The sequence below is a fragment of the Microtus pennsylvanicus genome, chromosome 6 (genome assembly GCF_037038515.1).
Source record: "Microtus pennsylvanicus isolate mMicPen1 chromosome 6, mMicPen1.hap1, whole genome shotgun sequence".
In the NCBI taxonomy this organism is placed as follows: Eukaryota; Metazoa; Chordata; class Mammalia; order Rodentia; family Cricetidae; genus Microtus; species Microtus pennsylvanicus.
In genome coordinates, this window is record NC_134584.1 from 83,879,906 (window position 1) to 83,907,151 (window position 27,246).

The 27,246-nt window shown below is 46.1% G+C and overlaps 1 protein-coding gene across 1 annotated transcript in view; it reads left to right on the plus strand.

The window, feature by feature from the left end:
* Positions 1-26,085, plus strand: part of Rnf150 (ring finger protein 150) — a 219,279-nt gene extending 193,194 nt beyond the window's left edge. The window contains exon 7 of the mRNA XM_075976589.1: positions 18,832-26,085. Coding sequence (XP_075832704.1) covers positions 18,832-18,950 — 119 coding nt within the window. The 3' untranslated portion in view covers positions 18,951-26,085. The remainder of the gene's footprint in view (positions 1-18,831) is intronic.
* The last annotated feature ends 1,161 nt before the right edge of the window (positions 26,086-27,246 follow it).

Genomic DNA, 27,246 nt, shown 5'->3' on the forward strand with positions numbered 1-27,246 from the left:
ACTCCAGGCTCAGTGGATCTGATGCCCTTTCTGACCTCAGGAACCAGCCATGCATGCAGTGCACAGACATATATAACATTCACACAAAACACCTGAAATATATACACATGAAATAAATCTGAAAAATATTTTTTTTAAATTTTGGTTTTCTCAGATTCATCATTTTCCTAAGAAAATGGCCTTGTAGAGCCATCAATTTAAGTTCTAAAAGGAAAAAGAGGGAACAGGTTAGACTTTCTGGTTTCTCTGGATTCAAGGTGGCCGAGATTAGAATCAGTAACCTCTTTGCTAACTGCTGAGAGTGCGGTCTTCCTGGTCGACCAAAGGTAGGAGAGAGAAAATACCATGCCAGTCCCCAGCACTTGGGGGGAAGACACAGGTAGATGGTAGCCAATCTGAAGCCAGCCTGGTCTGCATAGGGAACTCTATGTCAACCTGGACTACATAGTGAGATCCAGTTTCTCTCTGAATGTTATATACAGTCTGAGAATTTGATACTTAGAAAGACATCATAACAGTAGGACCTATTGCTTTGTGGTTTTCTATCTTAATTAACAAATACAGTTAAGAATATGTGCTCCTATGGCCTACAGTTTCTATAACATACACAGTGGATTTCTTCTAGAGTCCAATGCAGTTTCTTTTCTAAGGTGTATGGCTGGGACTTTCTCTTTAAGTACTTATGCTAAGGACCTGGTGAGCTTACACACCTATGCTTAGGACCTGTTGAGCCTGCACACTCATAGCTAGGATCTACTGAGCACACACACACATCCCTAGGATCTGCTGAACTTACACACTCATGCCTAAGACATGCTGAGTTCACACACCTAAGCCTAGGATCTGCTGAGTTTACACACTCAAGTTTACACTCATGCTTGGAGTATGCCATACTCAATCATGGTTAGGGTCTGCTGTGAGTGATTACACACCCATGTTTAGGATATTCTTTCCGTGATCCAAAATCATGTGAGTATCAAAATTTGTATCTTTTCCTTAAAGAAACATTATCTCTTATTTAAAGAAACATTATCTCTTATTTATCTCTCAATCCACAGCTCTAAATAGGAACCATGCAGTGGTGGCACACGCCTTTGATCCCAGCAGTAGGGAGGCTGAGACAAGCAGATCTCTATGAGTTTGAGGTCAGACTGGTCTACAGAGTGAGTTCCAGAACAGGCTCCAAAGCTACACAGAGAAACCCTGTCTTAGGGGGAAAAAAAGGAAGGAAAGAAGAAAGAAAGAAAAAGAGAGGGGGGGAGGGAGGGAGAGAGGGAGGGAGGGAGGAAAGAAAGAAAGAAAGAAAAGAAAGAAAGAAAGAAAGAAAGAAAGAAAGAAAGAAAGAAAGAAAGAAAGAAACCACACTTCCCTCTGATGCTGGACTCACTGTCAAAGTGTTGAGGCAAAAGTACCAGGAGTCCCATCAGCTCTGGGCTGCCCACGCCCCCTGGCCTGATGCAGAGACATTTTCTCTTAGAGGCATTGAATGAAAAGCAAACATAGTCTGGTCCTTCACTCTACTGAATTAGAAAGTTTTATTACACACTTGAAATGATCAAGGACCCAACCAAGGTCAGCATCCTTGGGGATACAGAGGTCTGCTCCACAGGCATCTTCTTAATCAGAGATGCTTACTCAGTATCATGGAGTCTCCTGCAGCTCAGCACCAGGTGCCTTCCTTGGTACCATGGAGCCTCCCGCAGATGGACATCAGGTGCATTCCGTGGTATCATGGAGCCTCCCGTAGCTGAGCTCGGGTGCCTTCCTTGGTATCATGGAGCCTCCCGTAGCTGAGCTCAGGGTGCCTTCCTTGGTATCCTGGAGCCTCCCGTAGCTAGGCACCTGGTGCACATATTCCATGAGCTCCGCGTGGGTCTGGGTTTTCAACCACTCTATTCTGCACTTGTGGTCATTGACAAAGCATCCTTCAGTTGAAGGAAACATTGGAAATAGTCTCAGGCAGACATTCCTTTGAGACGAAATAAAATAAACTAGGTGCAAGCAGAAAGAAGAAGAAGAAGAAGAAGAAGAAGAAGAAGAAGAAGAAGAAGAAGAAGAAGAAGAAGAAGAAGAAGAAGAAGAAGAAGAAGAAGAAGAAGAAGAAGAAGAAAACCCTGACGATCACAGGCTAACATCAGTTAACAATAAAATACCTGCTCTTGGGGACATTTGGGCATGCTTACGTTGGCAGAACTGTCAAAAACACAAGTTCATAGTATCTATTGATCTATGCTACCAGGAAACATTGGAACAATGATAAACATAGCAAGCAACAACCAAAGGGAAGGGAGGGCTCTTTTCTAAAGAAACATTTAAGATTTTTGTGTTTTACATATTTTGAGGTTAAAAAAAATTCAAAAGAAAGGGACTCTCGCCTACCAACAATCCTACCAAAGCATAGCAGCATGATGCCTTCAAAAATTAAAACTTGGAGTCTATGCACATCTTGAAACACTTTCTGTGGTGGAAAGGTCATAGAACTTGTTGAGAACCTAGAGGGAAGATGCGATTATGAGACACTCTTATTAAAGTATCTCAGGCCCCTCCGTGGATGTGAATCTGGACGTTTGTGCCGTTAATTAGTAAAAGCTGCTTTGCACAAGAGGTGGGTGGTTCGGTCTAATATTTATGAGTACCTATTTTAGCTGGGGTGAGATCGACACTCCTGGGAAGGAATGTGGATTCTCACAGATGTGGCCCAGATGTGGCCCAGATGTGTGCTGAGGAGACGTTACTCTGCCAAGCGCTGTACTTTAAGATCGGTCTCGTTCCCTACCCTGCTACAGTCTCCGCGTGCACAAGGGGTTTGGAGAACCCTCATTAGTTTATAAAGGAGGAAGAGGGGCGATAATTCTTCGGCTCATGGAGGAAATGCTAAAGCCATAACCCTGTGTTAAAAGCGAGGGACTCCCAGAGGGCTTGTCCAGTGGGCTGGCCTTGTGAACACATGTTGAGCTATATTAGGATAGAATGCTTTTGTCATGAGTTTTCCATCCATAATATTGGGAAAGTGCTCATTTGTACAACTTGTGTGCAGTCTTCCCCTCCTGGCAGCCCACCCGTAAATGAGACCTTGTCGGTGCTTCCCATTTTCCCCTTCCATCTTAAGCCCACTGCAGCAGACTTGGCCAGTTCACAGACACACTGCTGCCAGCGACAGCGAGAATTCCATGCAGGTGGTCCTGCCTTGGGGAGGCATCTGAGATCACTTGAGAAGCAGCAAAGTACCTAGTCAGGCGGCAGAGGTGGAAAGAACAGGGAAACATTTTCCTGTACTCATAAACCTCGTAAGCTGATGAGCCTCCAAGGCTTTGTGTCTGGATCTCATTGTCTAGCTTAGGCTCCTGAACTTGACATCATACTTATGCCACGGGCACCACATAGAACTAAAATCAAAGGACCACGTCCCCTCCCCTTTAATAAATTGAGAGAAGTCCAGACACTCTGACTCGGTTATTACAGCCTTCGAGTGCCAATTATTGCAATTCTCTTATTTGTATAGTATTGAGGATGGAGGCTCATGACTGTTCGTGCAGAATAGGCCTCTGTTATCTGAATGGTTGAGACACTTAATTAAGCAGTGCTGTTAATTGTGTGTGTAGGAATATTGGGGGCTAGAAGAGCTCTTCAGAGAAGGAAATCATGGTGGGCAGAACCACCCTTGACATTGAATTATACAGCACCAGTTCTTACACACCCCTTTTCAGTGGAAAGGAACGGGGGCCCAGAAAATAAGCCATGCGGGGTTCCTAACCTATTCAGCAGTGATAGAGTTAGCACAGTGGCAATTGCGACGGAGTGGGAGGCACGAATTAGCCATAAACATCCGTGTGTGTGTGTGTGTGTGTGTGTGTGTGTGTGTGTATGTGTGTGTGTGTATGTGTGTGTGTATGTGTGTGTGTATGTGTGTGTGTGTGTATGTGTGTGTGTGTATGTGTGTGTGTGTGTATGTGTGTGTGTGTATGTGTGTGTGTGTGCACGCACGCGCGTGTGTGTAGGCCAGAGCACAGCCTTGGGGATTATTCTTCAGAAACTGCCCACCTTGTCTTTTGGACAAAGTCTTTCACTGACCCAAAGTTTACCAGGTTGGCAGGTCTCTTCTGCCTGTCTCTGCCTCCCAGCACTGGAGTTAGAGGCACACACCACCAGGCGTGGCTTTTGTAAGTCTGTTCTGAGGACCAAGCCCAGGTCCTTGAGCTTGCAAGGCAAGCGTTTTACCAAGTGAGTCGTCACTCCACAAATCAGTTCAGTTTTGCACAGCAAAATCTAGCCCAGTGTAAGCTGCCATTGTAGCCCCATGTTCTTTATGCATGGCTTCAACCAAACATGGATGGAAGGCATTTAAGGAAAAAAATCTGTCTGTACTCCACATGCACAGAGATTTTCTCTTGTCATTGCCCCCTCAACAATCCAGGAGAGCTCTTTATATATCATCTATTTTGCGTTAGGTAGTAGTATAATCCTGAGATGATTTCAATCACACAAGAGGATTTGCACATGACTTATAAAATCCTAGACAGTTTTATACAGCAGTACTCATGGACATCAGTGTCCTTGGGGAGTCCTAAAACCAATCCCCTGTGTCTAGTTGAAATGTAGTAAAGAAATATGTTTTTGAAGCTAATGCATCTCTGAGAAGCAGCCAGCCCAGAGTCTGATGAAGCCCAGGTCCTTCCCTCTTCCTGCTGCATCTCCTTAGGAAAAGGCTCTTGGAGTTCGTTTCAGAGGCCAGATGCTTTCTTTGTTTTGTTTTGGCTCTCCAGGAAATAGAGATCAGATTGGCAAAGGAAATGAAGATCAGATTAGGAAAATAAATGAAGTGGTTTAACAAATGGTTTCAACAAAAAGTCAGTGCTGTATTAATTAGTCATCTGCCTCTGTATATTACCATGCTAAATGCCAAGGGACACGGGGTGGGATCCAACGGGTTTGCAAAGAACCAGTTCAGAGAAATTTGTGCCAGCTACTGTCCGTTATCATCGTCATCTGCCCATGCTTTGCCTCCCAAGTCCCCCACAGCAGCCCTTAGGTCTTAATAAACAGCCCTGAAGCCAGCAGAGCCAGCACAGCAGCGCCAGGGTCAAACCCTAACTCTGCCACTTTGAGTGGATCCTACAGCGACTTGGAGATGGTGACTTTGCCTCTGAGGCAGGCAGCCTATTCTCACGCAGCCTCGAGTATGGGAAAGAATATTATAAGCTAAAGTAAAAGTAATGAGAGAGGAAGGCGGAGGAGGAAGAGAAACGGGAGGAGGGGGAGGGGCAAGAGGAGGACAAGGGGGTCTGACAATAGCCGACGCCAGGAAAAATGGCTTCTAACAGGTCTGACCCAAACTTGTTTTTATTTGTTTATTTTTTATTTAATTTAAAAAAAAAACATAGAAAGTAGCAGATTTCATCACAGAACATTCCTACATTTTTGCCAATTTACTTGGTTCTTCCTCAACCTTCCTTGCCCTCACCCACCCCCTCCCCTTATCTACTAGTCCCCCCACCTCCCCCAAACTCCCACTTCTGCTTTTGTGTCACGTAAATTCCATTGTCTTCTCTCTTTTCCTTGCTTCCATCGTTCTTCCCTTAAACCTTCTCCCCTCCCTCTACTTTCTACTTTTTATAACTTACACAGGCGTAAGGCATCCACACGCATAGAAATGTGAACGTAGAGCCCACTCGTGAGAGGAAATGAGCAGGGTTTGTCTTGTTGAGTCTGAACCTTTTCATTTAGCACAACGATTTTCCATTGCATCCGTTTTCCCCCGCAAGCATCCCAATTTCCCCTTCCTCTATGACTGCCCGCAAGCATCCCAATTTCCCCTTCCTCTATGACTGCGAAGTCCCGCTGTGTGCATGCGACACCGCTGTCCACTCAGCTGCTGCTGGGTGCCTGGGCTGCTTCCTTTTCTTAGCCGCTGTGAATAGGGCATTAATGAACACGCATGCGCAAGTGTCCCTGCTGGACTACACACAGGCGTGGCTTAGCTCACCAGACTGTAGTTCAGACTGACTTCCAGAGTCCCTACAATGCTTCGCTTGCATTGCCACTCGTTGTGGGAAGGGCACCTCTTTCCCCAAATCCTCACTGGCGTTTTCCATTTGCTTTGTCGCTGGTAGCCACTTCGAATGATGAGAGATAGTCTTTGTTTGTTTGTTTTTTGTTTTTCGACACAGGGTTTCTCTGTGGCTTTGGAGCCTGTCCTGGAACTAGCTCTGTAGACCAGGCTGGTCTCGAACTCACAGAGATCCGCCTGCCTCTGCCTCCCAAGTGCAGGGATTAAAGGCGTGAGCCACCATCGTCCTGCCGAGAGATTCAGTCTTAAATCGGCTTAATTTGCATTTCCCCAGAGGCTAAGAAGATGGAACACTTTTGGTTATTTATTGGCCACCAGCTCTACCGTTTTGTACAGGTGCTGTTAGCTGCCTGTTGTTGCCCCTTCCCTGTCTGTCCCCAGCTAGGGCACAGGCTGCAGTGATGGGTGTTGACAAATGAGCAGCTATTACTATAGCTAGTCTCATGGCCCTGAGACTATAGGATGGTATTTGACACCCCTTCATGTCTTTCATCAATGTGACGCTGCTTTCTGGAAAGTGAAGCACACAGTGGCATTGAGGGTGCAAATGCTTTCCCAGACTCCTCGCAAAGCCCTTACCCAGAAGATGATCTAAAAGCAAGGGAAGGCAGAAGCTAGCGTTTCGTCTGCTTGGGCTACTGCACCAAGTACCACAAGCTGGGTGCATTAAACATCAAATCCTGATTTCTCATAGTTCGGGAGTCAGGGCCGCCAAGATGCCAGAGTCAGATGTGTCTGGCTGCCTTCATGCTGCGTCCTCACACGGCTGAGTGACAGCTCAGGTGCAAGCCGGTTATGCTTCTTGTAAGGCACCAATTGCATCAGAATCTAGTGACTTCGAGAAGGCCTCGCCTCACAGTGCACCCCGGGGAGGGATGCAGTTTCAACAGGTGCATAGCATGTGCGAGGGGAAAATCTTACCACAATGCAAATTACCAATAGCCTGAGGTCTGCTGTGGAGCAGACAAAATGTGGCAGGTTGGTCAGGCATGGCGGCTCAGGTCTGTAATGCCTGCACTCCGAAGGCCAAGGGCGGAGGACTGTCGCTGGTGCCAGCCTGAGCTACACAGGGAGAGAGGCCCAGGCCAGCCTGGAGAAGAGTGAGGTCCTGCCCCCAATCAAAACACCAACAAAGAAGCGAACGAAGCATGTTGTCTGATAGAGAAGTTGGTCACTAGCAGTTGATGAGGGTTAAGTATTTGATATCATTCACTTTGTAAAACCCAGTTAAGAGGAAAAACCGTGTTTCATAGTAGAATAAAACATACTTTCATTTTAAGTAATACACAAGCCAGGCAGTGGTGGCGCACGCCTTTAATCCCTGCACTCAGGAGGCAGAGGCAGGCGGGTCTCTGTGAGTTCGAGGCCAGCCTGGTCTACAAGAGCTAGGTCTTGAAAAACCTGGGGGAAAAAAAAGAAAAAGAAGTAATACACAAAGCTGTGACTGTTCTTTTTTGTGTTTATCTGTATGGACAGTAACTAAATACACACAGAGGCACATATGATTGTAATGTACATCAGGTCTTGGTCCTGAGTGCTTGTTTGGAGCGGGGTATACAACAAAGGCTGAAGCTCTAGGAGACATGCTGAGAGATGGTCACTGCTTGTCACTTTGCCAAAAGGACAGGCTTGCATGTGTACCAGGATCAATCCTTTGATGAGTGTTGTTCCGAACGTGGGGGAAGGCATGCCCCTGAACTAGTGGGGACTTCATCCTTCTGAACACCACAGAAGCAGAGACTGTATTATCAAGATATGACTACTGAAAATCGAGAGAAAGTAAGGCCATGTAAGGGGCTGAAAGTGACGAGAGATTCTAACTCAGGCGCTTGAGAAGGGCTCGTCCGAGCATATCAGTAAGTACCCACGCTGACCGATGGAGACACAGTGCTCTACTTTTTATGCTTGCTCCTGCACTTGGGGATGCTCTAATGTTTCCACACCCCTCCTAAATAAAGTTAGCTTTAGAGGCCGGGTGGTGGTGGCTCATGCCTTTAATTCCAGTGCTTGAGAGGCAGAGGCAGGTGGATCTCTGTGAGTTCAAGGCCAGCCTGGTCTCCAAGAGGTAGTACCAAGATAGCCAAAGCACATTGGCCAGTGTGAGTGTGACTCCTGGGACACGTACATCAGGAGAGCAGTCTGTCTGTCCCAAATACTGCAAATAAAAGAAGAGCTTCAGGTCCATCACCAGAGCAGCTCTCAAAGCTGTGTTCTGACGAGACGGACTGAGTGAGTCACCAGGCACTTCAGACAGCTCAGCTTTACCGGCCTGGTTACAACGTCAAAAGCAGAAGACACACTAGACGTGAGGAGAAGGGGCCTGCATCTGCAAGGGCAGGGTGAAGGAAGGGAAGGCCTCACGACCCAGAGCCAAGCTCCTCCCACCCCCATGGCCTAACCACACTGACCTCTAACTCATGTGTGCTCGCTTCTTCAGTTCTAACCTAAATCCATGGCCAAGAACTGCCTCTGCAGGGGCAAACACAGTGCACAAGTTCTGATTTTTGCTGTTCTAAACACAAAGAGCTAGAAATGCTTGTCAGCCAAAAGTACAAGCTACGTTACAGTTTCAGGATGCTCACAACTGCGCCCTGCACCTCTGTGCTCTGTTTTCCAGGAAGGCGTGTAAACACACCCTGCTAAATCGATTGCACATTGCGACATTGACCTGTGCTCCAACCCGAAACATCAGGTCTTTTTTTGCTTTAGTTAAGACTGAGATCGGCATGTGACACTCTGAGGCCTTCCCTCGCACCAGGTCCCCTACTTAACCATTTGTGGGCTGGGTTCAAGCAGTCAAAGGCAGACTGAGTATGTGAGAGCTGGGATAGGACCAAGCTTTACTGTATCAAAAATCTGCTGTCTCCATGTCTCCAATAGCTTGAAATGGGCTTCGCTGTGCTTTGCTGGGGCAGCAGGTGGTCAGAACTGTCCGAGATTTTAGATACCCCGAGTCTGAAACTGACCTTGGCAGTTTGAACAGAGGGATGCAAATGATCCCTACACACAAAGCCAAAACACTCCTGTCAGTGTTGAGTCTCAAGGTTTGCCTTGAGCTCGGCAGCTTGTGATTTGTTTATGCACCTTGTAAGGGCTCTGCCTTTTACAGATGTCTGTTTAAATACTTCCTTGTCTTTGGAAATGCCCCGTAAGAGGGCACGTTCCTATTCATGTCCCTCCCTCTCCAACCCTTCCTGGAGCAAAATAAAGGATTTCTACTATGCTGGGCCCTAGGACTTAGCCTTTAAACAGGACCTTGTGTTCCACCAGAGCCCTGCTCTCCACTGTCTCCTGGCTCCTTTGCTGGACTGTCATATAACAGGACGGCCAGAAACGGGAGCATGGCTGTCATTGCTTTATGACCTACATTCAACAACGCTGAAGAAACACGTTGCAGGAAAAGTGGGGCCGTGACTAGAAAAGGAGAGCATCCCACTTCTGCCACTGTTATTGAGCAAGGAAAGAACCGGCGGGGAGGGGGGGTTAGTGTGAAAGGATAGAGGCAGGTTCTCAGGAAATACATTACAACAATAAACTAGTAAGATCTATACCAGTGCCATGGTACACGCTGGACGGTGTGTGCTGGGGATTAAACCGAGGCTCTGTGCATGCTAGGAATATATTCCTTCGCTGACCTTCATTCTCAGCAAATTCTTCCAGAAGTAGCAACATAATATCCATTCATATAAATTTAATGAAGTTGTAGCATTTCAGCCCAGCATTCAAGTCCTTCGCCAGTCTGAGCTCAGCCTACCTTTCTTTGCCCGATGCCCACATTAACTGAGACAAAGAAGGAAACCACAGATGCGTCTAGTTTTTCAAAATAGGGAAGGTTTGTAGAACTTTTCGAACTCTTCCCTCTCCAAAACTTGAAGAGGGAAGCATACCTCCAACTCATGAAGCATCTTCACCCGATGCCAAAGTCAGGGACGATGCAAGAAATGGATTCCACAAACCAGTGTTCTTCATGCTTATTCATGCAGAACTCTTGAATGTATTATCACATCTATACATGGGATATAAAGATCAGCCCCACCTTTCTGTCTTCCACAGCATTCACTAAAATGCCGTGTGCCTGCTGAATGAATGGGCAATTGCGTACATTAGTGGCTAAACAAAAGAGATATACAGATCTTTTTATATAGTTACAAAATAAATCCACACGACTCTGCCCATGTCTACCCCCTGACAGCTTTAGCTTCTCCATCACGTTCACATGTCTTGAAAAACTTCCATCCAGCAAACGGCTTATGTTTCATGCTTAAGTTGTCACTCAGCGGGCAATAACTACCTGGAGATTGTGGGTTAGCTACTGACAACATAAACATCCACGAGACTTCTCTCTGTGCCCTGGGAAAGTCTAACGAAAGCCCAAGAAAGCAAACTAAGTCTCCCTTCTGTCACGTGGTAAAGACTTAATGATTGAGTTGAAAAAAAAAATCAGTAGAGTCAAAATAATTGGGTAAAATCTTTCTCCTGGTGGTTGAAGTGTCACTGAGAATGAAAAGCAGTGGGGAAGAATAGATCACAGCAAAGGGAAGTCCTGATTATGTGATCTAAGTTAATACATTTAGGCTTCCAGGGCCCCCAGGCTCACCCAGGGAAGCCCAAGCAGAGACTCTCTTAAGCCTGCCTGAGCACTAGGAAGTCTTTCTCACTGGGCTCATTTCATGCATACTTAGAACCCTGCAATGGGAATGCAGAGGTGAGATTTACAGTTACATCTGAGTAAAGTTCAGCATCAGTCTGCCCAATGAGTGATGCTGTATTGTAAGCCTGGAAGGTGTGGTTCCCAGTGGTGGCTGACTCTTATCGGAAGAACAAGTTGACCAGATATAAATCTACAAGTTCTGCCATTCGGAAGGGCACTGTTGTCAACACACTGGATGGGGCTGAGGTCAAGTCCCCACCTCTTTCTAGGTGCCTGACTTTGGACAAGTTGACTTTGTTCATAACACGATTCCCTTGTGGAGAAATCCAACACCTCCTTCAGTATGAAGATGGCAAACAGAACAGCTGTACTTCCCACAGTGAGATGGAGCCAGGGCAGACTAGATGTGGCTTGTCAGACTGGGGGATAGCCTCTGAGAGAACAGCTCGAAGGCCTGTCATGCTAGAAACAAAGGTAAAAATCCTTAAAGCAAAGCTAAGCTAAAGGGTACAGAACACACACTTTGTTATAAAAGGCATTCTGCATTTGAGGTCTAGTTAACCTCCCCTCCAACTAAGATTATAACAGTGAAGACTGGAGCTGAGTTCGAATACCCAGCACCCAGTAAAAAGTCGGGTGTGATAGTGCAAGCCTGTAAACTCAGAACTGGGAAGTCAGAGATAATCCAGAGGCTGTCTGGCCAACCAGTGGAAAGAGCAGTTTCCAGGTTCCCTGTCTCAAAAACAAGATGGAGAAATGATTGAAGAAGACCCCTAATGTCCACCTCTGACTTCATCCCAAAAACATGACCACACACATATACAAACATGCATCAGACAGACAGACAGACACACATACACAGACAGACAGACAGACAGACACACACAGAGACACACATACACAGACAGACAGACAGAGATACAGACAGACACACAGAGACACATATACACAGTCAGACAGACATATACAGAGAGAGACAGACAGAGCGATATACAGACACACACAGACATAGAGATACAGACACACACACACACAGACGTACACAGAGACAGAGAGATAGGCATACACACATAGAGAGAGAGAGAGAGAGAGAGAGAAACAGAGGGGGGAGAGGAGAAAGAGGATTATAAGAAAACTATACGGGCCCTGCTGCAGCCTGCAGGAGCCTCCACACTGAGGGGAGCTGGAGGAAGGCAGCACTATACTCATGAGCTATTCTGAATGAAACGCCCTACCTAGGTACTCCTGGGCAATACAGGGCTGATGGGAAATATGCCCTAGTTCCCAGAAGGCAAGAATCGGTATCAGAAGATTTCATTTATTCTTTGAAGCATCGTTTTTCATTTACATAAAGGGAAACAATGAGATACAGAACAGCCCCCTCCCTGTGATACAGAACACAAACACACACACACACACACACACACACACACACACACACACACACACACGTGAGCACCAAGCTGCTGGGGAGTCAGGACACCTGGGGTTCCAGCTACCACCACCTTATTTTCTTTCAAAACAGAACAGTTATCCCCAGGGCAGGATTTGTTAATTCCTAACAGCAGGTGGCTCCATGCAGCCTGCTACTGCTCTGCCCTGCTTTGCTAAGGCAAGCAGCAGAGTAAATACCAGTCCTCCAAGAAGGGTCATTTTCTGTGGTAACACAGAATGACTTTGCTGGAGAAACAGCTAACTAGAGAAATAGGTGAGATCCAGATTTATTTAGTGGGGTGTAAACCACCTTGGGGACTTTGAAAACATGTTGCTGGAGAGATTGCTCAGCAAGTAAGAGAGCGGGCTACTGTGGTTCCCAGCACACACATCAGGCATCTGGCAACAGTCTGTAGCTACAGCTCTTGGGGAAACTGGTGCCCTCTTCTGGCCTCTATAGGCACTGCACACACCCAGTGCACATACTTACACTCAAGCACACACACCTATACTTAGAATAAAAATGAATAGTCTGGGGTGATGGGCATGCACCATCACTGTCTACTTCAGGCTTCATCTCTGAGAATAAGAAGGCTTCATTTTTTTCCTTGACCTCTAAGAACTGATTGCTCCATCCATGCACATTATGCATAAGGCTTTTAGATTAAGAAAAAAATAAAAATGATTAGAAAAGTTGAATATATATTTAATATTTTAACTCACTTCTTTCTCACTATTCTATTGAATAATTACTCATCGATAATCTATTGTGTATAAAATACCCAGCTAGCTTGCCATTGATGTATATAAAATGCTAGAAAGGACTCTATATTTTCAGCCCAAATTCTCATTTAATGGTTAATTAAGCATTTATCATGGAGGATGAAGGTGACTTACACAAAGTAACACAAGTAATTGGCAGTAGCTAGACTAGAATATTGCCTAAAGGAAGCTAGAGTCTCAATTGTCACAGAAAGATAAGCAGACAGACAGTGTTGAGCTAGGGTCTCTTATAACCGATGCTGGCCTCAAGCCCACTATACAGCCAACAATAACCTTGAACTCCTGATTCTCCTGCCTCCACCTGTCAATTGCTGAGATTACAGTATGGTACCAACACACTCAGCTAATCAATGTAATTTTGAATGTCTATATTTCATTGTCATTGCAAAGTGTTTAAGGAAACTACTGGGTAAGTGGAATGGATTAAATATAGGAAGCTATTTCCAATCTGTTGCAAGGGGAGGACCCCTTGTTTGTCCCAGCCGCCCAGCTAGCTTACACCTGAAATAACCACACAGAAAATGTATTAATTAAAACACTGCTTGGATATTAGCTCTAACTTCTTATTGGCTAACTCTTACAAACTAGTTTAACCCATTAACCCGTGTATTGCCACGTGGCAGTGGCTTACGGAAGATTCTAGCGGGCATCCATCTCAGACAGAGGATCCATGGCTTCTCTCACTCTGTCCTTCTTCCTCCCAGCATTCAGTTCTGTTTTCTCCGCCTACCTAAGTTCTGCCCTATCAACTAGGCCAAGGCAGTTTCTTTATTCATTAGCCAATGAAAGCAACACATGAACAGAAGAACCTCCTACACCACCAATCTCTCCTAAAACCTCAGCAAAACTATAACAAAGATTTTTTTCAGTGATGTTCAGAAGCTGCTATGTATAGGGTAAATGAAAGAGAGACAGTGACAAAATCCAAACCGTGGGAAAAGGGAATGAGGACTCAATGACCCAGTAGCTGTGAGCCAGAGTGAACATGCATGTGGCCATGCCAGTTGTGACCCATCCCACACCAGGAGCAAAAGCTCAGATAGTACCCAGCAGGAGAACACACTTCCCACTGAGACACCCAGGGTGAGGCAGCCCCAGAAGGAAGGCTCATCTCAGTTTAGACCTACAAGTCCCGCATCTGGGATACAAGGCACGCGGCTGTAGGGCAGGGCAGAAGTGAAGAGGCAGTCAGACACAAGCAGGGAGTGGGGAAGATTACCGCGGCTGGCGGGAGGGTCTATTAGGCAGTGTGGGGCAAATGTCCACCTTCACTTTGTGCAGAAAGGATGGTTTCATAAAGAACGCAATGAGTGCCACCATCTTCAGATAGTACATATTTGCATTTCCCAGAGATGCCCTCGGAGTTGTGAATTAGCCACTGGTCTGCTACGTCACTGAGAGCTCCGTGCATGCGCAGATCTGGAACACGGCAGAGCTTGATCTTCTAAAGGGGTGATCCTCATGAAACATCCATTTCTCTAAGGCTGACTCCTCAGGACACAGCTCTGCTACTTCTCTTTGTCTCTCTTAAAGTCTCTTAGAACCCCGCCACCCCTTGTCTGCCATGTAGTGGCATGGGTGAGGGAGAGTTGCCCTCCCCTGTCAGGGTGAGGGAGAGTTGCCCTTCCCCACCAATCCCCAACCCCACCACACCTCCTGCACCTTGCTACCTGTGGCAGATTCTAGAACAAAAGTCTTCTTTCTGTGTGTGTATGGAGGTGAGGAGTTAGTTTGTCTCTTTGGTTTTTTGTTTGTTTGGTTGTTTTTTTGGGGGGGTTAGTTTTTCTTTACAATTTTCTGGGGAGCTGCAAGGGCAGAGGGCAGTTGTGAGGTGACAGAGAGATAAGTGGGATCCACAAAGAATCAACAAAAGTTAAAAAAAAGTGTCTTAGAAGTTCACTCCTCTTTGTTAGCTCATATGTCTTCTTTGTGTGTGTGTGTGTGTGTTTTGATACAGGGTTTCTCTGTGTAACACACCTAGTTGTCCTGGAACTAGCTCTTATAGACTAGGCTGGCCTCGAACTCACAGAGATCCACCTGCCTCTGCCTCCCGAGTGCTGGAATTAAAGGCGTGCGCCACCACCACCTGGCAAGCACATATGTTTTCTTTAACTGTCCTCAACATGGAAAATAACCTCAGCAGAGCCAAAGCACAGAGATCATGAGCGTCATCAGTCCTTATTCCATAGACGTCGTGATAGGCCTTTGATTGCATGATTCTTCAACAGAGGGTGGAAGGATAAGACCTTCTGGGTTACAGCTGCCTTCGGGCGCATTTTGAGCCTCCCCCAGCCTACTCCCTAGCCTGGCTGTACATTCCGGTCATGTTTAAATATCTCCTGATGTCTGCCTACCCCCAACAGTCCCCATCACTTCCAGCCATCTGTGCACACTGTGACTATTGCTTAAAATATTCTTCAATTTTACTCATCTGGCTAAAATACAGATGATCCTTAGGGCCTGGTTTTTCCATCATACCCTATGACACACACCTTCTTTGGATAGCCTCCTCCCCTGCTCCCACCACACTGGGCCTATCTGCCACCAGAGCCAATATTCTACCGGTCTGTCTGCTTACTGGACAGTAAGCTCCTTGAAGCGCTGAGTTGTCTTGTTCGCACATGGATAACAGCTAGAGCGATTATTAGCCTATCGTGGGAAATCAATTATTGCATATTGAATGAATGTGTACTCATTCCCCAAGTATTTGGAAATAGATCCAGGAAAAAAAAAAGAAAAAGGAAAAAATATATCTTGAAAGGAAATTCCATATAAATCCTAAAGCTTGGTCAGTCTAGGCTACAGAGTGAGACCTTATCACAAAATAACAAAAAAGAAGGAAGGATAGAAGGAAAGAAGGAAGGAAGAAAAGAAGGAAAGAAGGGAAGGAAGGAAGGAAGAAAGGAAGGAAGGAAGGAAGGAAGGAAGGAAGGAAGGAAGGAAGGAAAGAAGGGAGGAAGGAAGTCCCCAAAGCATGAATAATTCCTTATGCTAATGTCTTCAGTTGCTTGTTTCCAGTTATAGTAATTTTCTCACGTCAGCCTTTCCGCGTACAGGCGTTGAGTCCCGTTTTCATTTGCCAGTATATCGTCCCACTGAAAATGTCATTAAATTGTAACTGTGAACTCTTGGGAACTCCACTGAGACAGTTGGAAGAGGACGGTCTGTGAGGAGGAGCATGGGCTTTGAGATGCTTCTGTTCCTGGACCTTGTTACTTGCCAAGTTTTAATCCTGCAGATAATGCTTAAGTGAATCGTTTTGCACTTCTAACTATTGCTCCTTAGTGTGTTCTGAAAATAAAATTATTAGGTGAAAATTTTACAGCTCTAATGGAAGAACGAAATGGAATAGTGCTCTCTGGAGACTGGGAAGGGCAGTGGGAGGGGAGACGGAAAGAATTTTAATAAGGCTTCCATGGTCATAGTGAAGAAATTAGTTCTGCATTTCTTAAACTAGACTGGCGTAACTGTTAGAACAATAAGTGATATATTACAAAATGAGTAGAGGAATAAAATCTGCAGATATAACAAGGATTCATGTTTGAAGGCATGGAAACATTCATTACTTTGATTATGATACACTGTGTACGTGGATTAGATTGTCATAATGTGCCATATCGAAGATGTACAAATACTAAGCCTTGGCTTTTAAAAGAAAAACTTTATGTTTCCATTTGCAGTGCTTCCACAAACACATCTCAATATACTCTTGACTGTAACATTATCTTTTTTAAGAGTGAAGCTTACATTGGCAAATAGGACACTTGGGTTTTACGTGTACTTATTGGGCATCTGTGTTACACTCCCCTGTGCCTGTTTTTCTGCTGGATTATTTTTCTTAAGGACTTAAAAGCTTTTGCAGGGTTAGGAACACAATCCTGAGACTGAGGAACTTGATGCTGGCCTGCTGCCTCCACATGTAGACACCGTGCGTGTGAAGTGCCCCGTGCCCTGCCTCTAATCCACACCTTCTGTGTTCTTATTCTTGATGCTCTGCCTCTAATCCACACCTTCACTGTTCTGGTCTTAGCATTTTATAAAATTTAAGCCCAGCTCTATAAATTACTCAGTTAGTTTTCTTGCCCTCTTTAGATACATTAGATACACATTTTACAACTCAGAAACACACTTGGTCATTGTCCCTTTTTCTGTCGCCTTGATGAGATACACTAACAAGAACAGCCTGAGGGAGAAATCTTGAACTCAGCTTGCGAGTCCCTGTTACAGTGTATCATTGTGGGGAAGTCCAGGCTGCAGGAGCTTGGCGTAGCTGGTCACATCCACAGTAAAGAGTAGAAAGAGAATGTTTGCTTGTGCTCAGTTCATGGACCCCGCTCTTACACAAGTCAGGATCGCCAGCTAGGGAATGGTGTTGCCCATGGTGGCTGAGTCTTCCAACCTCAATTAACAATGTGGTCAAGATAATCTCCCAAAGACACAGAATTATTTCACTGTTACTTTGGAACTGTAATTTTGCTACTATTACGAATCATAATGCAAATATCTGTTATGAGACCCTTGTGAAGGGTCACTCAACCTGTAAAGGGGTCACAACCCCCTGATCTTGACAATTCCCTTACCAAGACCTTCTCCCAGGTGTCTGTAGATTATATCACGCAGACAATTAAAATTGATCATCACAACTTGGACAATATATTTTCTTCTAACTCTTGTTGTTACTGACTTTGCAGGGATATTGCATTTGTGATGTTCTTATTCCTGTGATCAAATATCTAACCAAACCAACTCAAGGAAGGAAGGAATTATTTTGGCTACAGCTTGAGACACAGGCATCTTGGCAAGAAGTTGTAGCTGCAGTTTGAGGCACCTGCTCACACTGAATATTCTGCCAAGCAGCAGGGAAAGGCAGTGCTGGTATACAAGTTGCATTCTCTTTTACTCAGTCTATGACACGGAAAAGTTGCCACCAACGCTTAGTATGCATCTCCTTATCTCTGTAAGGCAGTCTAAAAACTCCTATCCAGAAGTATACAGAGACGTGTCTCCTAGATGATTCTGGATCCTGTCGAGCCTGCAGTCTGTATTAGCATCAGAGATGTATCTCCTAGGTGATTCCAGACCCTGTCCAGCCCACAGTCTGTATTAGCATCAGAGATGTGTCTCCTGGGTGATTCCAGATCCTGTGGAGCCTGCAGTCTGTATTAGCATCAGAGATGTGTCTCCTAGGTGATTCCAGATCCTATGGAGGCCGCAGTCTGTATTAGCATCAGAGATGTGTCTCCTAGGAGATTCCAAACCCTGTCCAGCCCACAGTCTGTATTAGCATCATGGGAATGTTATGTTTCTGCTGGTTTGGTTTTCCTCTTTTGAGGCAGGATCTCACTAAGTGGCTCAGGCTGGCCTCAAACTCAGTCTTTCCACTCCTACCTCCGCAGTGAGGAGATTACAGACAGGCACCACCTTGGCCAGTCTCTATCAGTTTTCTGCTGTAGTGGCTTTCATTTAACTTTCTGGCTCATTTAGAACTTACCTGTGGCTGAGTTTTGAGGTGAGATTTGAATCAGAAGTTTTACAGAACAACCAATTTTTTTCTAAGACACTCTCACAGCTTTTAGAGAAATACTAGTGGGTGGGATGAAGAGATTCTGGCTCCGTGTTTTAAAATGCATACTGCACTCCAGAGGACGTGAGTTTAGTCCCCGGCAGGCACATTAGGCAGCTCGCAACTGCTTGTAACTCCAGGGGATCTAATGCCTCTGGTACCCATGGACACCTGTACCCATGGACATATACCCACATAAAAATCCACATCACACGTGTCATTTAAAAAATAGATCTTTAAGAAAAGGAACACTACTAGGAGCAATCATACTGAAAAGGAAGCAACCAAAGATTTAGCTTGATGCTGACGCTAAACTTTGCCTTGTTCCTCCAGGTGATCAAGAGCCAGCAGTGAGTAGCGACTCCGACATCTCATTGATCATGGCCCTGGAAGTGGGACTGTCTGATGTAGAACTTTCCACTGACCAAGACTACGAAGAGGTGAAATCTTGAAATCGTAGAAACAGACAAGAGAAGACACAGGACCCAGGGGCCCAGGAAGGAAGCATGCCCAGAGACTTGAACTGGATACCCAACCTTCAGTTCGCCATGGTAACCCCAGGGCACTCTGTTCATGGGTGGTAACGAAAGCAATATCCAAAGTCTGCAGAATCAGGATGCCGGTTCCCATCTCTGCAACACTCTGTGGCCTTGGTGTGGAAGTTGGAAGCTGGATTCCTCCACATCCGTACAGACACGCAGCCGAAGGTCCTGCCGCTGACTGGAAGGAGATCCTTACCGCTTCTTTTAGCTTCTCCCATCTTCCTGTTCTTATTTGGAGAAGATGGCTTCATTCCCCTGACAATTTCTTTTGAAAGACTATGTGTAGTTTACATCTATTCCTTTCTTTTCCCTGTGATGCACTCCAGTCCGTGTCCAGAGGTCCTGGCTGCTGCTCCAATGATCAGTTTGTACCGCATCTCTGAGATTTATAGTCATGGGCTCTCAGTATGAAGTGTGTATGGCCTTGAGAATTGCCTCAGCACCCGGAAATGGTGGAAGGCCAGAGTCTATCAAGTGTCTAGCTCCCTCCTCTAAGTGGGTCTTGATGAGCCCTGAGGCCAGAGGCAGCCAGCGCTAAGTTCTGGACCTGCTGAATCCATTACTTCATTGTTTTCACCTGCATCATGTTGGGCTCCGCCTGCCATGCTCTGTCCAGGGTCACCGTGGCAGCAAGAACTATCAGGGACGAGGCTGGCTCATCTGACTTCAGGGTCTTAGTCTAAAACCCAGAAGTTCCCTGCAGGGCCAGAATATAAATGCTCAGAGAATGTGTGTGAAACTCTAAGCCTAATTTAAAAACCTGATACCCCCATCTTCACAGGGCAAGGAAGATGGCTGTTGCCCTGGTTACCCGCAAGGCCTCGGCAGTTTATCAACTTTGTAAGTGAGTTCTGTGTGTCCAGGCTGAAGAAAAGATGCAATCGTTTTTTTCTTTTTTTTAGGTCACTGGTAACCAGGTGTAAGCTTACTTCCGGTTCTGTTCTGTTAATCCTCACCAGCCTACATGGAAGGCGCTAAATAAATCCTTAGCAGCTTGCAGGTCTTCCTGAGAGCACCCTCGTCCCAAGAGGAGGATGAGGTGTGATTTGATAAGGTCTGAACCAAAAAGTACATCATGGGGAATTGCTAGATCGAGTTTCTCCTGATTGTGAGCAACAAATAAGATAAAAAGAAAAAAAAATAATCAATGACTATCTAAATCCACCTGTACTATAAAGTGGTTTATGGTTTTATTCTTTTTGTTTGTTTGCTTGTTTGAAACGATGACAAAAATGTGCTGTTTTTCCAGTGGGCAGTTTTGTGGATATGTGTAGCCTCTACAGAGGCAGAGGTAGCCCCGTGTCACTGGGCAACCAGGAAAATCTCGTCATCATCTTAGCGGTTGGCAAGGTCACCCAGAGGCTGGGATTAACCAGGAGAGCAAGCTCTTCCCACTGAGCTGTATTTGTATATTTGATTTGGGCTTTTCCACCTCATTACACTAATACTCGGGCAAACAGGGCTTGGCCGAGCTGTAAGTCCTTGCTGCCCACTGGAATTTTGAGCTCAGGGCCGAGCTCTCCACTGCTCTTGTGCTGGCTGCCTTCCATGCGCTCCTGTTTGCGGATGTGTGAGTGCACAGCCAAGGGGAAGGACCTTCAGAAAAGCCTCTTCTGCCGATGGTCCTGCAGCTCCCATAGTCAATTCCAGCCTCCAGCAGCGGCGAAGATCCATAGCAAGGACGCAGGCGAGCGCTGAACCAAGGTCTGTGCAACGAGGAGCTTAGCAGACGACTCCCAGGGTTCCCTCTTTCTTGGACCACTCTCTTGCGCTTCTCCAGTGGGATCTACTGTGAGAACAGCTGCAGCACACAGCAAATGCTGATAGGAAGTCTAAAGAAATTAGGGTAATTCAGCAGCAAAGGAAATACAAATTATACTGAAAGCCCAGGGAACAAAGGGTCTGGTGGGCATTTTCCTGTGTTTGATGGGCATCTTCCCGCCAGTGGTCAGGTAAATTGCTGATGACATTAAGCAAGCCCTTGATGTGATATCCTATAGGATGCTGAGTGGGTGACGAAGGACCCAAAAGGTCTGTCCTCTTTACCACAGCCTTCCCCGCCTCCTTCCACAGAAAGACACTCTGACCTGGGGGCCCAGTGACACCCACAGGGCAGTGTAGCCCCGAAAGGCAAACTGAAAAGACATCTGCAGCTTTCTGCAGCACGTGTCTGCCCCAACTCTGCCCCGTAGAAATACAGCCCAAGTCACAAACATTTTTTTAAAAAACTTTCCCATTACCCACATTTTAAGAAGCAAAAAGAAACAGGTGAGAATAACTTATTAATATTTTTCTTTTACCCAATATTATTGTTTTGACGTACAATTGATATGGAAAGTATTAGGAAACTATTTTCCTCTCTTTTTTTTATTATATCTTCTAAATCCGTGTGTCTTTTACACACACAACACATTTCAATTTTTACTAGCCACAGCTGAAGCTTTCAGTAACCACGTGTGCCTAGTGGCCGGGAGATGCTCCGGAGTCCTCCCAAGTGTTCCTGGCTCTGACAGAAGAAAAGGGGGGGAGATTACCTCAGTTTCAGAGAGAACCAGACTCCACCGAGCCACCTAAGCAGAGGCCAGGGGTGTACTTGTTTTCTAACTAATACTGGTTCAGACAGCCTCTACCCACTTTCCGTGAACTCTACAAACGCTAGTGTCCACTGTCACCAACTGTTACTTCTCTAACAAGTTGTTAAAAAAAAAAAAAACAAGACGACCGGCCATACTGATTTGGTGCTTCAACGAAAGTACACCCTGGTTTCTACGACAACCCTTGAGAGTCCAATTACACCCTCGCTTCTATGACAACCATTGAGAGTCCCGTGTGACACTTAGCCAAAGAGAATCTTCCTCCTTGCGGCTGTGAGGCTCCTGAGGAGAAGCGCAGAGAACTGCATACGGGCCCCACATACACACTCATGTGACCTTGTCAAGAGGGGTCTGGGAGCTGTGACCATCCAGCTTGGAGAACAGTGAGCATCTCTCCGTTCAGCGTCTACCATCACACACAGGCTGTGGGAGGCAATGAGCCTTGAATTCCTTCCGAGTTGTTTTCAGAATGGCTTTCTTCACCCTGGAAGAGTCGATGCCTCAGAAAGGCAACATTTGAACACTGACCAGCCCCTAGGGCTTGGCTGAGCCTTCAGTGTCAATTCTGGCCTCCCAGCCAAGGAAGAGACGCAGAATAGAGAAAGCAGATGGCAGCTGTACCAGAGGCCCCTCGATATTCAATACCCCATGTAACATCCCGGCCGTGGAAATGGGTCTCTGTCCAGAAAAGCTTTTGTGACTTTTGCTTTCGAATTTTTCTCATCTGTGGGTATTCGTGATGTGGTCCTATTAAGAATGGCTGTGACCGGTAACCAAGTCCGTTACAGCCCCGACAGCCCCAGGGCTGCCACACTTTCAGAGCCAGAAAGGATGCCAGAGTCTGCCTAGGATTCGTTGTCAGCTTAGTTGGTGCTGAAATAAATTTCAGAGTAAGAATTTAATGGCATTAAGTTGTCCACTGAATGTATAGGCTTGGCCGAACATGAAAATTACCAAATAAAACCTTTCCAAAAGCTTAGGGCATGAGTGTCACACCCGGTGTAAGGAGAGGGCCCAGCCTTCTGTGGCACTGAGGCCACTGAGGCGATGACCTGTAGCAGTCTTGCCTTCTCTTTTTTGGGCTTCTTCTGTGCTTTTCTGTGTTTTGATAGCCTGCTTCTTTGTACACTCATGTGCACACACACACTTTCTCTATCATACCTCTCATTTCCTTTTTCCCCCCTATTCTACTCTCTTTCATCACATTTCCTCCCTACAAGGAATATTCCAGTAATAGCCACCTGCTGCTGCTCCCTTTCCAGACTTTTTGCCGGAAGTTCCTTGAGTAAATACTAAGAAGCCTACAATTCCAGAATGCTGGGATCTGCTATCTTTGTTTGTTTGAGACAGGGTTTCTCTGTAGCCTTGGAGCCTGTCCTGGAACTAGCTCTATAGACCAGGCTGGGCTCAAACTCACAGAGATCCACCTGCCTCTGCCTCCCGAGTCTTGTGATTAAAGGCGTGTGCCATCACCACCAGGCTAGGGAATCTGCTATCTTACATAACCAGAATCTATAACCTTCTAGTCCACATGCCCCAGAAGCAGACTCTGTGGCTCCTGTATCTGACATCCTCCCAAGCTCCTCTAGCATCCATGGACCACTTTACTCTGTCGAAGAGGAACAGGGGTGCTGCTCTTCAGAGGTCGGCTACCTGCTTTCTTGAGCAGCATCTCTGTCCTGTTCAGAGTGGACCAAAGAGCAGGGTTGATGGTTGTATTTCACAGGGGAGGTGGCCGAAAGGACATCAACGAGGAGAGAGAACCCCAGGTCAAAGCAGGGCTGGCTTAGTGGGAAGTCTCTCTGGAAAAAATGCCCCTGCCCTGGGTTCAGAGCTCATCAGTGGGTCCCAGGGAGAATGGGTGTTTAATAATTTAATATTCATGAGTTAAAACACTCTTGAACTGCAAAGAAAATTGGAATAGCAGAAAAATGGGTTAGTTCTGAAAATCAGGGCTCCGTCTCTCAGTGATGCGCAGTTCTATTCGCTCTGCTTTGCCCCTAGCACCAAGCCTTTTATAGCAGGGACAGTAGTATTTAAAGTCAGCTAGATAGGCAGCCACTTTGCCCCACTGCAAGTCTTTTGGTGGCATGATGCTGCCCCAGAGCTAATGAAAGTGAGCGCAGATCCTAGACAAGCCTGTCTGTCACTCACTTCCTCTCCGTGTCTGCATCCTTCCTGATCGACACTCTCTCTGTCATAATCCTCATAACTGAGCGGCTTTTCTCATGAACCTCAGTTGCCAGCTCCTCTAACCCATGGCCCTGTTGATGCCCACACTCACTGCAAAGCTGTTTGCTCCCTGACCTCTTGGTTCGTGCTCATTGCTGGTGGTTAAGTGGGAATGTGCTTCTTGTAAGAGCTCTAAACAAGGCAGACAGAACATCTGCAGAGAACAGAGAGAAAGCTGAGTTACCCAAAGACATTCCTGGATAGAAAGTCTGTGGGTTTGCCATCCTTAGGCCAGCGGTGACCTTGGGGAAGCCAGGAAGATGTGAGGACCATGTGTGCTAAATAAACCAAAGACTGAGCGCCACCCAAATGGACACATGTTCTTCCGCGAACTAGCTGAATTTTCTCCTGATGTTCTCACGAGCAAAAGTCAAGATGGACCTTTAGTGGCTTTGATTTGGGGGGGGGGGCTGCTTCTTGGTCTTGCTAAATCCATAACTCTAAAATAAAGAAACTGTGGCCTTGGTAACGTGCCCTCTTCAATCTCTAGTGTTTAGCCCCTTTGCTCCTTCAAAACTTCCAGACAAATCTACCACTTATATTGAACTCAGAATATTGTTTGTTTTCTTTGAAAATGTGAAGACTTTAAACAGCCAAAGAATTTTCATGTATAAGAGCTAGCTCACTAGTATACCCTGCTCTTTGAAGAAAATACCAAATTGTCGTCTGTAGGGCTAGAACAGATGAAGGTCAGAGCTTAGCAATCTAAATTTGTGTCGGTATTGTCAGTGCTGTAGGATGTTATTGTAAGGGCAGAGCGCCCTCTGCTGGAACAATACCTGTTGGGGTGTGTCGGGATTATCAGCAGAGGTCTGTTCCACTTCCTCGTGTGACATCTCAAAGGAAGATCAATAAAAGGACTTCCTCCGCGTGAATGTAAACGGCGTGAAATACGTTCGTACGTGTACAGAAGCTTTCAACTTACTCATAGAAAACGATTGTACTATTTTATAATTGGAAAGCGCGGTAGAGGTGGGAGAGGGTGGGGGCATGCTATTTTTATAGTGCTTGGAAAACTTGAAGTCATTTTTGTATTGTGAAGTTACATTCCATCTATTCCCGGGGTGGGGGTGCGGCGTTCCTTGAGACTCCCATCAGGTGGAAGGAAGAGTTTTCTGATTTGCAGGGGAATCTCGAGCATATTTGGCACCAGATGTGGTACACACATCTGTAGCCTGCAGACCATAACCAGCAATTGTCAGTTTTAAAGCAGGGGCACAGAGTAGGGTGGCATTTCTTTTTTCTTTTTTTTTTTCTGTGTAACACATTATTTATGAATTTTTTTAAAAATTCTACAAAACATGGATTTGCAAGTCTGAAATAATCAAGTATGATGTCATAAGCCTGTCTCCAGCATCATCACCCCATGAGCAAAGGGACCATTCAGTGGCTTAATGGTCCTCCCTAATATGAATTATGTGCTTCCATTGGAAAAGGACGCGGCCACAGTCAGGGTTTTATTGAGCATGCCCACAAGGTCATGTTGGCAGGTCCCTGGGTCAAGCGCAAGATGGCCCCATCCCCGTGTTTCTCCTCGCCTCACAGTCAGAGGACATGAGGTGGACTTTTCTCAGCTTCTTTGTCCTCTGATGCACAAATTACAAGAACAGCTCCAGGTGTTTTTCCGTAAGGAATTTTGGGCTTGGAGTTTGGTGGTAGCGCGTTCCACAGCCACGCTGGGAAAACCTCACGTCCCCTGCAGCCCCTGCATATGTTCGTGCCTGGGGGGTGGGGGGGTGTTGTTTCTGTTTGCGGTCTGTCTGCGTATTTACATACCTACCCAGGACATTATTCCTGCTGTGTCTGCCTGTCTGTTTCCTTCCTTCCCACCCTAGACACCAGCCCTACTTCCCTTATGCACTTTATATCTCTTTAAACACACAAGAAATTGGAAGGAAAAAACCCAACATTGACTTTAAAGGACTCGGTCTTCTGTTAGGAAACGCAGATTCTGTTTGGTTTCCTTGTCTTCTCCGTGTGCTGGGAAAGCATCTGCGGTTCGTCTGGCCCCCCGCTAGGGGTGCAAGGTTACGGGTGAGAGTTGGAAACATTCACTCAGACATGACTTTTCGTTACATTAAAGACTATAATGTAAATAGGTACACCTGTGTTCTGCCGTACAGTCAAAGGTTATATCAAAGAACTTAACACGAGGATTGTGGCGTCCAGGAACTTTTTGTTTGTTTTGGTTTTTTTAATAAAATGGAAAGAGAGCTTGTGGTTGTGCCATCCATATGCCCTGATTCCGTCACCTCCCACCCAGGGTGGCCCTGTGGGTACCAAAACATCAATATTCACTGTTAAATCATTATTATAGTCAAAGAGCAAGACATATTAACAACTGACTTGTTTCTATCAGGTAGGTCAAGGATCAAGCACATGACCTCTTCACAGATCTGTACCTTCAAATGAGTCGATTAACGAGTCAACGGCACTAGGCCGGTGCCGTGGCTCAGAGAAGAAAGGCATTTGCTGTCTAGCTTGATGACCCGAGTTCAAACTTAAGCCAGAATCATGGAAGGAAGGAATCAAATTTGAACATTCTCCCTCGTGCAAATGCACTGACACACACACACACACTCACACACTAAAGAAGAGATAAATTAATGCACTAAAAAATTTAAAATGCAGGGCGGTAGTGGTGCACACCTTTAATCTCAGCACTCAGGAGGCAGAGGCAGACAGATCTCTGAGTTGAGGTCAGCCTGGTCTACAAAGCCAGGGCTGCTACACAAAGAAACCCTGTCTTAAAAACAAAAGTTAAAGGCTTTAGCCTTTTGCAAGAATAACTGACAAGTTCACTGGCAAGGCTATGGGGGAGGGTGTGGGCTGGGGCTGGGTACCATCTAAGGTTCCATTTCCACCCACCATGGGTTTACATTTTTAATCATGGCTGTGCTGGGGGGGGGGGGTGTCTTCCAGGTAGTCTGTGACTGCCAAGTCACCGTGCTGGCCTTTGACCCCCAGGGTCTGCACCTCCCTAGGGCTAGGTGCCTCCACATCCAACCTTTTCTTCTTCTGGTGAACCTACTATCCAGGTCCTTGCACTCAGGGGACAATTGCTGTGAGGACTGAGCCCTTTCCCCAGTGCCCCTAAATGATGTTAAATAGCAGAACCTTGGGTTTCGCTCAGGGTTTGCAAAGGAAATGTAAAAGAGGCGGGACAGGAGGCAAGGAAGGTAAATGGCGCCCCTGGCCACTGAATCACTCAAGTGAAATCAGCAGAACCTTGGGGGTGGTGCAGACCCGGCAACTGTCCCTCAGGATCCCCAGCTCGTGCCTTCTAGGGGCAGGTCAGTCTGATCCCTCCAAGCCACCCCCCCCCACCATCAGGAGGTGTGGACCCCAAAGATGACACTGTCAAAAGCTCCAGCGTTTAG